The 13,213-nt window shown below is 35.6% G+C and overlaps 1 protein-coding gene across 2 annotated transcripts in view; it reads left to right on the top strand.

Moving 5' to 3' along the window:
- The window catches only part of STT3B (STT3 oligosaccharyltransferase complex catalytic subunit B), a 98,823-nt gene that overhangs the window by 42,724 nt on the left and 42,886 nt on the right, over nt 1-13,213 (top strand). For both annotated transcript variants that reach the window (XM_032648222.1, XM_032648223.1), the window contains exons 2-3: nt 7,991-8,099; nt 11,343-11,630. In XM_032648222.1, coding sequence (XP_032504113.1) covers nt 7,991-8,099; nt 11,343-11,630 — 397 coding nt within the window. The remainder of the gene's footprint in view (nt 1-7,990; nt 8,100-11,342; nt 11,631-13,213) is intronic.

Here is a 13,213-nt window from a genome sequence, read left to right as displayed (position 1 = left end):
ACTGGCTATTTGTATATCTCTGGGAAAATGTCTTTTCAGGTTCTTTGACCGTTTATTAATCAGAGTTTTTGTTTTTTGGCTTTTTTTTTTGCTGTTGAGAGGTATGAGTTCCTTATGTACTTTAGATATTAACCCCTTATTAGATATATGGTTTGCAAATATTTTCTCTCATTCCGTAGGTTGCCTTTTCATATTGTTTATTCTTTCCTTTGCTATGCACAGCCTTTTAGCTTGATATAGTCCCAGTTGTTCATTTTTGCTTTTGTTGCCTGTGTTTTTGGCATCGTATGCTCAAAAATCATTGCCAAGGCCCATGTCAAGGAGATTTTTCTCTGTTTTCCTCTAGGGGTTTTATGGTTTCAGATTTTACATTGAAGTCAATATGCATTTCAAGTTGATTTTTGTGTATGGTGTAAGAGAAGAGTCCAGTTTCATTCTTTTGCATATATTAATAACATCCAGTTTTTCAATACCATTTATTTGAAGAGACTATTCTTTCTTCATTGTTTGTTCTTGGTGCCCTTGTCAAAGATTAGTTGACTGTAAAAGTGTGGGTTTATTTCTGGGCTCTGTGTTCTGTTCCAAAGGTCTGTGTGTCTTTTTTATGCCAGTGCCATACTGTTTTGTTACTATAACTTTGTAACATAGTTTGAAATCAGGGAGTGTGATACGTCCAGTTTTGTTGTTCTTTCTCAAGACTGCTTTGGCTATTCAGTGTCTTTGGGGGTTCCATGCAAATTTTGGGTTATTTTTCTATTTCTGTGAAAAATGCTATTGGAATTTTTATAGGGATTGCACTGAATTTGTAGATTGCTTTGGGTTATATGGACATTTTAACAATACTATTGATAATTCTTCCAATCCGTGAGCACATAATATCTTCCCATTTATTTGTGTCTTCTTTCATCAGTGTATTATAGTTTTCAGTGTACAGGTTTTTCACCTTCTTGGTTAAATTTATTGTTATTTTATTGATTTTTATACTGTTGTAAGGGGGATTGCTTTTTTCTTTTTATGTGCTTCAAGAAAGTCTTTCATAATTGAGATTTTATTGGTTGTTTTGAGAATCAGTACATAGACATTTCAATTTGTACATAATTCTCAACATACGTACCAAAAAATCTAAAAAATCATGTAGTTGTAATTCTTTTCTGAAGTTATTCCAGTGACTTTCCAGCTTAAAATTTGGAGGCAAATTTTCCTTCACAGGATATTAAATACCAATATCTTCAAATATTGATATGCTGTTACATCGTAAGTCCCACTAATTCACAATTTAATGTCATATACCCTACATACTCAAATTGTCAGTCATTCACAGCACATTAACAGTTACTAGAAGAACCAGACTACCATGACCAAAGATGTTACATAGTGCACAAAATTCTGCCCAGGAGAGCCAAGACCAGGGGGTGAGTGGTTTGCTTTAGGAAACAATTATACCAAAAACAACATGGGAAGAGAAGTAATTTAAAGTGTTTAAGACATTAAATGCACAGCTGACTCCAAACTGCCATTTAGTATGCTTTGTATTATAAGATGTAAAAGCTACCCTCGCATCTGTGGAATATTAAGCTGACACCCAAGACAATCAAAGCCTCCCATATTCAATATCCCAGTATTTTCTGGTTGTACCAAAAAATTTTGCCTTTGCTCCCCTTTTTGCCTTTGGTTTGCACTTTTTGTCTGAAGATGTATCCTTTCCTGCTGCCCTTTTTGGCTTCGTTTCCACTTTTGCAGGAGCCGGTTTGGCTGATGACCTTGCCAGTCTCCTCTTGGGCTCCTCCTTCACCGCCCCCTCAGCGGAGCTGACCTTCCTCTTGGGCATCGTGGCAGTGGAGTGGGCATGTGCCGGGTGCCTGCGGGCCGCGGCACGATGAGAGCCTTTGTGAAGCTGGGCTGCCTGGCCGCTGCCACTCCTCCTGCCGTCCAAGCTGCTGGGACCCACAGCGAGGGCGGTGGGAGAACCCGGGATTGCTATCTTAATTTCTCTATCAGATAATTCAGTTAGTGTATAGAAATGCACCTGATTTTTTAAATGTTGATCTTGTATCCTTGGTGAAGCCTTTATAGAGTTTTCTGTATATAAGATCATGTTATCTGCAAACAATTTAAATTCTTCCTTCCCAATTTGGAAGTCTTTTACTTCTTTTTCTTACCTAATTGCTCAGGCTAGGACTGTGTTGAAAAGAAGAGTGAGAGTGGGTATTCTTGTTTTGTTCCTGATCTTAGGGGAAAAGCTTTCAACTTTTCACCATTGAAGTGTGATGCTAGCTGTGGGCTTGTCATCTATGGCCTTTATTATTTTGAGGTACATTTCTTCTATACCTAATTTTTTTAGTTTTTGTCATGAAAGGATGTTGAATTTTGTCAGAGGCCCTTTCTGCCTCTGTTGAGATGATATGATTTTTATCCTTCATTCTGTTAATTTGGTATCACATTTATTAATTTTCGTATGGTGAACCATCCTTGACTCAGGGATAAGTTCCAGTTAATTATGGTGTATGATCCTTTTAATGTGCTGTTGAATTCGATTTGCTGGTATTTTCTTGAGGATTTTTGCATCTTTGTTCATCAGGGACCCTGGCCTGTCGTTTTCTTGTTGTGTCCTTGTCTGACTTGGGTATCAGGGTAATGCTGGCCTTGTAAAATGATTTTGGAAGGGTTTCTTCTTTAATTTTTTGGAAGAGTTTGAGAAGGATTGACATTCATTCTTCTTTAAATGTTTGGTAGAATTCACCAGTGAAGCCATCTGGTCCTAGGCTTTTCTTTGAATCAGTGATCGAAACCCCCCAACAATCACCTTACTCGTTATTGATCTGTTCAGATTTTTAAATTTCTTCCTGGTTCAGTCTTTGATGTAAGTTGTATGTTTCTAAGACTCTGTCCATTTCTTCTGGGTTATCCAATTTGTTGGTGTATAATTGTTCATAATAATCTCTTATGATCCTTTGTGTGTCTGTGGTAGTAGTTGTAACATTTCCTCTTTCATTTCTGATTTTGTCTTCTTTTTTTTTTCTTAGTCTAGCTAAAGGTTTGTCAATTTTGCTTATCGTTTTTTAAAAAAAGTTGAACAAAACTGTTCATTTTTTTTCTTTTTTTCTAGTCTCTATTTCATTTATTTCTGCTCTGATTTTTATTATTTCCTTCCTTCTGTTTTTTGGGCATAATTTATTCTTCTTTTTCTAGTTCGTTGAGGTAAAGTTAGGCTGTTTATTTAAGGTCTGGTTTTTATTAATGCCAGTGTTTATTGCTATAAACTTCTGTCTTAGATTGCTTTTGCTGCATTTTGGTATGTTGTTTTTCCAATTGTGTTTATCTCAAGATACTTAAAAATTTTTCTTTTTATTTCTTTGACCCATTGATTGTTCAGGAGAATACTGTTCAATTTCCACATATTTGTGAATTTTCTAGCTTTCTTACTCATTTCTAATTTTATATCATTATGGTCAGAAAAGATATTTGGTATAATTTCTGTCTTAAGTTTGTTAAGACTCGTTTTGTGACCCAGTATGTGATCTCTCCTGGAGAATATTCTGTATGTACTTAAGAAGAATGTGTGTTCTGCTGTTAGATGGAATGTTCTCTGTTAGATCCATTTGGTTTAAAGCATAGTTCAAGTCCAGTATTTCCTTATTCATACTCTCTCTTTCTGATCTATTCATTGAAAGTAGGGTATTAAAGCCCGCTACTATTATTGCATTGCTGTCTATTTCATTTGTTATATACTCTTGATCAGTTGATCCATTTATCATTCTATAATGAATGACCTTTTGTCTCTGTTACAATTTTTGATTTATAGTTTATTTTGTTGGATAAAAGTATAGCCATTCTTGATCTCTTCTGCTTTAAGTTTGCATAGAATTTTTTTTTCCATCTCTCCACTTTCAGCCTATGTGTATCCTTAAAGCTGAAGTGAGTTTCTGTGAGCATATGTTTGAGTCTTGTGTTTTTAATATATTTACCCACTCCATGTCTTTTGATTGGAGAATTTAATCATTTACATTCAAAGTGATTACTGATAAAGAGTTAACAACTGCCATCTTGTTAATTGTTTTCTAGTTCCTTTGTTCCTTTCTTCTTGTGCTGTCTTCCTTTGTGATTTGATAGTTTTTCTTAGCAGTATTCTTTGATTCTTTTCTCTTTATCTTTTTATATCTACTATAGGTTTTTGCTTTGTGGCTTCCCTGAGGTTTACATAAAACATTTTATGATTATAACAGTCAACTTTAAGCTAATAATTTGATTCAGTTGCATGCAAAATCTCTATTCTTTTACACCCCCCTTTCAATTATGTTATAGATGTCATAATCTTTTTATGTTGTGTATTTAACAAATTATTGTAGCTATAGATACTTTTGTCTTTCAACCTTTATACTAGTTAAGTGATTTATACACCATTACAATAGTAGAATCTTCTGAATTTGATTACATACTTATCTTACTAGTGAGTTTTATACTGTTATATATGTTTTTATGTTACGAATTATTGCCCTTTCATGCTAGCTTGAAGGACTCCCTTTAGCATTTCTTATAAGGCAGTGTGGTAGTGATGAACTCCTTCAGTGTTTGTTTTTTTGGTTTTTTGTTTGTTTGGGAACGTCTTTATGAAGGACAGCTTTGCTGAATATTCTTGGTTGGCAGTTTTTTTCTTCAAGCACTTTGACTATATATATGCTATTCTGGTGCAAGGTTTCTGCTGAGAAATCTGCTGATAGCCTTATGTGGGTCCCATGTATAAGTTTTTTACTCTTGCTTTCAAAATTCTCTCTTTGTCTTTGATTTTTGACAGTTTTATTATAATGTCTCTCAGTGGAGTCCTCTATGGGTTGAATATGTATTGGTACCTATGAACATCACATGCCTAGATGACCATCAATTTCTCTCCCCAGATTTGGAAAGTTTTTAGCCATTATTTATTTAAACAAGCTTTCTACCCCTTTCTCTCCTTCTAGAACTCTCATAATGCAGCCGTCATTACCCTTGATACATAGTTAATGTAGGCTATTTTTCACTTTTTTTTTTCCCCTCTGCCCTGATAATTTCAAGTAACCTCTTTCTAGTTCTCAGATTCTTTCTTCTGCTTGTTCATGTCTGCTGTTGATATTCTCTGCTGCATTTTTTTTTTCATTTTATTCATTGTATTTATCAGCTCCAGTATTCTCTTTGGTTTTTTTGTTGTTGTTGTTTTTGTAATTTCTGTCTCTCTTTTGGACTTCGTATTTTGATCATGTATTGTTTTCCTGATTTGTTGAGTAGTCTTTCTGGGTTCTCTTGTAGCTTGCTGAGCTTCCTTAAAACAATTACTTTGAAATCTTTGTCAGGCAGTTCATAGATCTGTTTCTTTGTGGTCAGTTACTAGAAAATAATTGGGTTCCTTTGGTGGTGTCATGTTTCCTTGATTTTTTTCACTTTTGTTGTAGCCTTGCATTTATGCCTGCCCATTTGATGGAGTGGTTTTGGTCGGGAAAGACCTTTACCTGTGGGTAAGTGTGAGGGTGCCAGCGGAATAGGCTGTGGCAGTTCTTACTCTGGGGAAGATCCAGGGATGTAGTCTTTGTGTAGCTTCAACAGCTGAGGTCAGTGTTAGTGAAGATTGCAGGGGTCCTCAATGGCCAAGGCAGCAAGTGTCCATGGGGCTGTTAAGGGCTGTTGGGGACCTTCTGGTCTCCTTTTCTCCCACAGGGAGTTGTTGTGGCCAAGGGGATCTCTCTTGGCACCAGGTTCAGCTCACAGGTGTCCTCTTAATCATGGTAGTACTGATGAGTGCCCATGGAATAGCCATGGAGCTAGGGTCTGGAGCTCAGGTACACACAAAGCAGCTGCAGAGCTGGAGTCTGAAGTGTAAACACTTACAGAGCAACAGTGGTTCTGGAGTCCAGGGCATTTGTGGGATTAGGGGGTTGTGGCAGCCCTGGTCACGGGGGAGTGCAGCAGTAGCTCTTTCTTGCTGAGGACAGAGCAATGTCTCCCTCTCCAGGGGCCCTGTGGCAGTGATGGCTTTTGGTGAAAGCTGCTGTTGTCCTCTGCAGAGCAGGCCACTGGAGTTTGTCCTGATGAATACTTATGGGGTCCTCTGTTGTGAAAGCTGTCATGGGTGCTATTGTCCTCGGTTGAAGAGCCTGCCTAGATCCTCCACAGAGCAGACCACGCTGGGCACTGCAGTGGTCCTACCACATGGCTGATACTGATAGCCTCTACCCTTCTTTGTTCCTGGCTGTCTCTAGATGTCTCAGCTAAGCCTGTCTCCCTAGTGATCCTTCTGTGTGGTTGATCTCCATTTTTTGCTTCATTGTGCTGCTGTAGGATCTCAGTTCTGCATGAGCCTCCTGGGGATATTTTCCTTCATGGATAGCTGTCTATTTCTTATTTTTTGTTGGGGGTATGAAGGCTGGTATCTCCTACTGCGCCATCTTTCTAATGCCACCCCTCAGAATACTTTCTGTCTTGTTACTAATTTGCTTTGTGTCTTTGACCTTTTTACTATTTAGCCCATCCTTTATTTTGTTTATCTTAACAGTCATTTGACATTCAAAAACTTAAATAGTGCTTTTATCATAGATCTTCATTTCACAGTGATAGTAGCAGTAGCCTCTGAGTGCTTTAGAGACATTATATTGTTTACTTATCATAGCCACCTTATTGACATAGGTACTATTGTTATCCCTTTTTTACAGACGAAGAAACTAGAGCACAGAGAGACCGTGAGTTGTTTGCCAAACCAAGGTCACATAGCAAATAAGTATGGAACTAAGATACTCAGACCCAGGCAGTATGATTCTAACACTCGTAGTCTTAATCTCTAGGATATGCTTCCTTTCAGGCTGCTGTGGCTTATCTTATTTCTGAAGATATTCCTATTTCTGTTTTCTATGGTATTAGTTCTTCCACTCATTGACTTCGATGCTTAGATTTCATATTGTCTACTTTTCTTAAATGTTTGGTTTTTGGATGTGTGCTTATTTTTGTATTTGATCAAGTCTGTCTATAAATACAGTGTTTGTATCTAGTGATTATGGGAGGGACAGTCATGGCTTGCTATTGGGAAGGATATATCAAGCTGAATTTGGATATGAGGATTCCTATTCTTCTTTCTGTCAAGCACTATTCCACTTTTTGAATCACTTGTCTACGTGTATTGCAGATACCTTTGAGGCCCACTTCCTTGCTTGGCAATGGTAGGGCAAGGGGATCTACCTCTCTTGCTGTTCCTAATGCTCATTACCCTGAGGATTGCTGCAGGATTTTCTCTTGCCCCCCTGCCCCATAACAACTTTATGCTAAACATGGAACATCCTGGAAACTCCTCCCATTCCCCTACCCCCCCCAACACACACACATATACCATAGTTTGCAGTTTACTTCTGGTTGCAGTTTGGGCTGTGGCTTCTTCCATCTCATTTCTTCTCATTTGGTTTTTTTGTCTTACATTGATGAAATTTCTCATTCGTTAAGGTCATGTTCTTGTTTTAAAGTGCTGTTACAGTTCATCTCCCATGGTTTTAGTGCTATTATAACTTATTCTTTATTTCTGTAATTTTTAGAGTTATAGGATTGGAGGCAATTATGTTGAATGTACATCCTTCATTTTGATGCTATTTTCTGTCAGTGGTTTTTAATCTTTTGAGAGTCATTGACTTCTTTGACCATTTGGTAAATTGTATGTACCCTTACTTTTTAAAAATTCAGATGCATAGCTGTCTACCATCTGTACCCCAGGCAGTAGCCAAATTTTGAGCATTACTGGTTTGGTGAGTTGTTTTTTGCGGGGGGAGGGGGGACTTTGTTTTTAGTTATATTTAGAGGTATTAGCCTATTTCTTGGAAAATAATGTGTTACTTAGGTTTAAGGAAAATTGTTATAAAAGATGTATTTATGTAGCCATAGAGCTATATATAAAGAGTTAAATATAAAGTATAATATTAGAAATATAGAGCTATTTTTTTCTAGTAAAGTTGTATAACGTTTCTTTTTTTCCTGTTTTCTCTAGGTTTAATTATAGATCAACACATCATCTTGCATCTCATGGGTTCTATGAATTTTTAAATTGGTTTGATGAAAGAGCATGGTATCCACTAGGAAGAATAGTTGGTGGTACTGTAAGTATATTTGCAGTTATTTATGTTAATCTTAAAATCTTGCAGTTATTTGAGTAAATCATTAATCACTAAGGTGGTGGCAATTCTTGAAAGCTTTGTATAGTTAACTAACACATTTTTCTGTGGCTGATTAGTATTTAACTTGCTAAGTCTCTTTTCTTGACCCTCTTCTTCCCACTCTCACTCCCCAACCTGTTTTTGGGTTACCTCATACTAGCCACTATTTCTGACAGGTGGATCTCTTGTCACACATTTAAGTTCAGGTTATTTGTATGTTTTTGTTTTGTTCTATAACAACTTCATTGAAAAAATATTTTTGGAAGGAAATAGAAATATAGAAGAATCAGATAATTCTAATTTTCCAGGTCCCAATTACTCGAGGTAATTGAGTGTTAATCATAGTTCATGGGGAATTATAATGTCCAGAAGATGATATAAGAGAATATTTTTAGGATTTGGGATGTAAGGAGAATCCTGAAGAGAAAATGAAAGACAAGACACCTATTTGGGCAATATATATGTGTAGTATTTTTTTCTGGATCAGTTTTGTCAGAGGTTTATCAATTTTAGTAGATTTCTTAACCCAAAGAAACTTTGACTTTGTTGATTATTAAATATTTGCTTTCTCTTATGTTAATTTCCATTTATTTCCTTCCTCCCACTTTCTTGAGTTTGTTTTGATGTTTTTATCTGTCTTCCTGATACAGTTTGCTCAGTAATTTTCAACATTTCTTTGTTATTAGTGTATTCATTTTGAAGCTTTAAATTTCCCAATAATCACTTTTAACTACATTGCATAAGTTTTGATACGTAGTATTTTCATTATTGTTCAGGTCAAAGTGTATTTTAATTTCCACTATAATTTGCCCTGATTCATGGGTTACTTGGGGTTGTATTTAAGTTTTAAACATAATAGAATTTCCTAGTTATCTTTTTTTTTGCTTTATACTTCCAATATATTATGGTTAGAGAACAAATTCTGTAATTTTAATCTTTGAAATTATTTGAGACATGATTTGCGGCCTAAGATATAGCCAACTTTTATAAATGTTCCCTCTGTGTTTGGAAAGGAATATGCTCCATGGTAGTCAGATGTTGTGTTTATAATCTGTGTTTATAATTTGGATTACCTCGTACTAGCCACCATTTCTGACAAGTGGATCTCTTGTCACACATTAAGTTCTTTGATGTAAACAGAGGTAAAGGTATAGGAGAATAGTCATGAATTAGGGTGAATTAGAAAGGTATTGAATGGTGAGAGATGTGGTAGATGGCTGTATCTGTACTTCTTGTGGGGTGAATGCTATCATATACTTCATTGTACTAGTCTTTGATTACTATAGTTTGTTTCCTGGTGTGTTTATAAATTTTTACCTTGAATTCACCCTCAATGAAGGCTTGTTTTCTGAGACTCCTGGTGTCTTGGTATTTGGGACCATCCTTAAAATAATCTTTCTCATTTGCCTTTGCTGGAGCCCTTAGAGGTCTTACTGCTTTTAGGACAGTTTTTAGAGGTTATTTCTCAGCTTGAGGTTTTTTATACATGAAGTTGTTACAAATGTGGAACCCATATTCACCCATGTGATGAATGAGTTTCTTATTTCTTGTTTTGTTTCTATTCAAAGCTTTGGAAGTAAGGCAAGAATTCCTTACTGTTTCCCTTGATGGATGGGTAGAACTTGTCTAGTCTAGTTTCATAAACGGGCCCTGGCTTTGTGCTGGGAATTAGGCCTTTTCTTTGATCCCTGTGGTGAGTAGTAACTACCGCCCAACCTCGAGTATCTATAATATAATCAAGCCTGCTTTGTCTCTTTTTAGATTCCAACGACATCAGTACCTAGTTTGAATTTCTTCTTTATGTTTGGAACCTGGAGGGTTCCCTTCCTTTTGAGCTTAAATATGCCTTTTTTGTTGTTGGATGGTTTTATTTGTTTGTTTAGAGTTTTTTGGTCCTTTCATCTAGTACTTATACATATTTTGGCTGTATTTCATATGTCAGTTCAGTCTGCCATATTTAGAGTATTTTCAAATTCATTTCCATTTTCTTTGAATATTGCTAACAAAATCATACACTGAGGCCTGGTATCGTATATGAAATGGAACAAAATTTTGATTTTTAAGAATGGTGGTGACTGCCATACTTTTTGAAAACCCCTTCCATTATCCCATTCGTCTTCTGTACCTTCTATCAAGCATTCATTTTGTGTCAATCATTGTTCTCTGGATGCTGGGGAAATTTTTCTTGCTATTCTGGAGCTTATATTCTTGTGAGGGTGTTTAGTTAATAGACAATAAACAAGTAAAATAAATAGTATGTGAAATGGTGATAAGTGCTATGGAGAAAAAGCAAGGGAGTTGGGTTAAAGACCATGGGGAGTTCGCAAGTTTAAATAGGATAGCTAGGAAAGGAAATTTATAACATTCTTTGTAGTTTCAGTGATGGAAAAAGAAAAAGAATCTTTTAGGATTTAGATAAGGATGGAAATATAAATACACATTTTAATCACTGAAGAAGAGCCCAGAATTAATGTCCTATTTCTTGTTCTTTGAATCCTCTTAATGTTTTATGTTCTCTTTTAGAGGGAGGGTGAAGAATATAACTGTTAACTGGCCTATTCTAGTTTATTATTTCCTTTCTATCCTTAAATATTTAAAGAAGTGTAAAAAGGTCTAACCTTCCAGGAGTCTGAAAATATTATATCTGAATTCACCAACTAACTAGTCCTTCTTTTCCTAGCTAGAATTGTTTACTTTCCAAATCTTGACTTTGAAAGAAGGGAAAAATCATTTATAAATACCACTTAAATAATATTGCACATAACTTTCTTTCATCTTCTGTCCTTTTCTCAGTCCCTTGAACACAAGTATAGGCAATGTTGGAGCACATTAAAACTCCAAACTTAAGGATATGTTAGATTAGGACCCTGTTTTATAGTGAAAAGATAAGTGGGATCAATAAGAAAGTTACCTAGTTTTTCATTGTCAAACCTCTTCACTTTTAATCATTCATTCAATATGATCTTTCTTCTTTTGCTTAAATATGTATCTCTGAATATCAGATGTTTATTTGTATCTAATCCAAAAGAACATTTAATTTTGTAATGTGTGAAGGCAAACTATTGTAAGAGCTTATTCTCAAACTTAATATAAACAATATGCAATAATAAAGAAAGGAGCTTATGTTAGTGTTTTCAGCTACCTCATTTTATATGTAATTAAGTTGTCCTCTTTTTTTCTTCCTAGGTTTACCCAGGGTTGATGATAACAGCTGGCCTTATCCATTGGATTTTAAATACACTGAACATAACAGTTCACATAAGAGATGTATGTGTGTTCCTTGCACCAACTTTTAGCGGCCTTACATCTATATCTACTTTCCTGCTTACCAGAGAACTTTGGAACCAAGGAGCAGGACTTTTAGCTGCTTGTTTTATTGCTATTGTACCAGGTTACATTTCTCGGTCAGTAGCTGGATCCTTTGATAATGAAGGCATTGCTATTTTTGCACTTCAGTTTACATATTACTTGTGGGTAAGTAAAACTTAATGTTTTGTTATCGTTAATACCCATGAACTTCCTGCTGAAATGCTGTTGTGCAGCATTTGTCTTTTATCAATTATAGTTGTATACAGAGAACTCTGTTACTGTTTGTAACAAGTAAGTCATAGCTCCAATAAAGAGGCTATCAAAAAATAAGCTCTTGATTTTTGTTTCTTTTGTAAGGGAGAGAGGAGTCAAATACTTAAGAAAATGAAATGTGGTTCAGTGGCTTAGGATATTGAATTATGTTTGCGAAACTTGTATTATTTTACTGTTGCCAAGTTATTTCTTCCTTCCCAATCTGTATACCTTCTATTTCCTTTTCTTGTGTTACTGTATTAGCTACTAATTCCAGTATGATGTTGAAAAGGAGTAGTGAGAGGAAACATCCTTGCCTTGTAGGTAATATTTATCAAGTTGAAGAAGTTCCACTCTATTTCTGTCAATAGTTTGCTGAGAGATTTTATCATGAATGGATGTTGGATTTTGTCGAATGCTTTTTCTCTATCTATTGATACACAGTTAACCCTTGAACAACACGGGTTTGAACTCTGCAGGTCCACTTATACACAGGTTTGTTTTTCAGTAAATATATACTACAGTACTACATGATCCAAGGTTGGTTGAATCCATAGATGTGGAGCCACAGATTATGTAGGGCCTACTGTCAAGTTATATGTGGATTTTTGATACCAAGTGGGGGTGAGGGGGTCACTGCCCCAACCCCTGCCTTGTTCAAGGGTCAACTGTAGTTACATGATATATTTCCTTTGACTTTTTGATGTCATGAATTACATTGATTTTCAAATGTCATACCTGGAATAAATCTCACTTGGTCATGATATTGATATATAATTCTTATAATACGTTGTTAGACTTGATTTCTTAATGTCTTGTTGAGGATTTTTGCATCCATGTTAATGAGAGAGATCTTGGTCTATAGTTTTCTTTTCTTGTAATGTCTTTGATTTTGGCGTTAGGACAATGCTGGCCTTGTAGAATGAGTTAAGAAGTATTCCCTCTACTTCTGTTTGCTGAAAGAGGTTGTAGAGTATTGCTTTTTTTTTTTTTTTTAATGTTTGGTAGAATTCACGAGTGAACCCACCTTGGCCTGGTGCTTTCTGTTTTGGAAGGTTATTAATTATTGATTGATTCCATTTCTTTAATAGAACGCTATTCAGATTGTCTATTTCTTCTTGTTTGAGTTTTGGGAGATTTCTTTCACAGAATTGGTCCATTTCATTTAGGTTATCAAGTTTGTGCACATAGAGTTGTTTATTGTATTCCTTTATTATCCTTTTAATACGTGTCCGTGGGATCTGTAGTGATGGTCCTTCTTTTATTTCCAGTATTAGTATTTGTGTCTTCCTTTTCTCTTAGCCTGGCTTAGAGGCGTATTGATTTTTGTTCATCTTCCAAAGAACCAGTTTGTGGTTTCATTGATTTTTCTCTATAAATTTCCTGTTTTCAACTTCATTGATTTCTGCCCTGATTCTTATTTCTTTTCTTCTGCTTCCTTTGGATTTAAATTGCCCTTCTTTTTCTAGTTTCCTAAGGTGAAAACTTAGATAATT

Source organism: Phocoena sinus, chromosome 11, assembly GCF_008692025.1.
Source record: "Phocoena sinus isolate mPhoSin1 chromosome 11, mPhoSin1.pri, whole genome shotgun sequence".
In the NCBI taxonomy this organism is placed as follows: domain Eukaryota; kingdom Metazoa; phylum Chordata; class Mammalia; order Artiodactyla; family Phocoenidae; genus Phocoena; species Phocoena sinus.
Note: the sequence above shows the minus strand (reverse complement) of the source record. Positions and strands in the feature narration are given on the sequence as shown.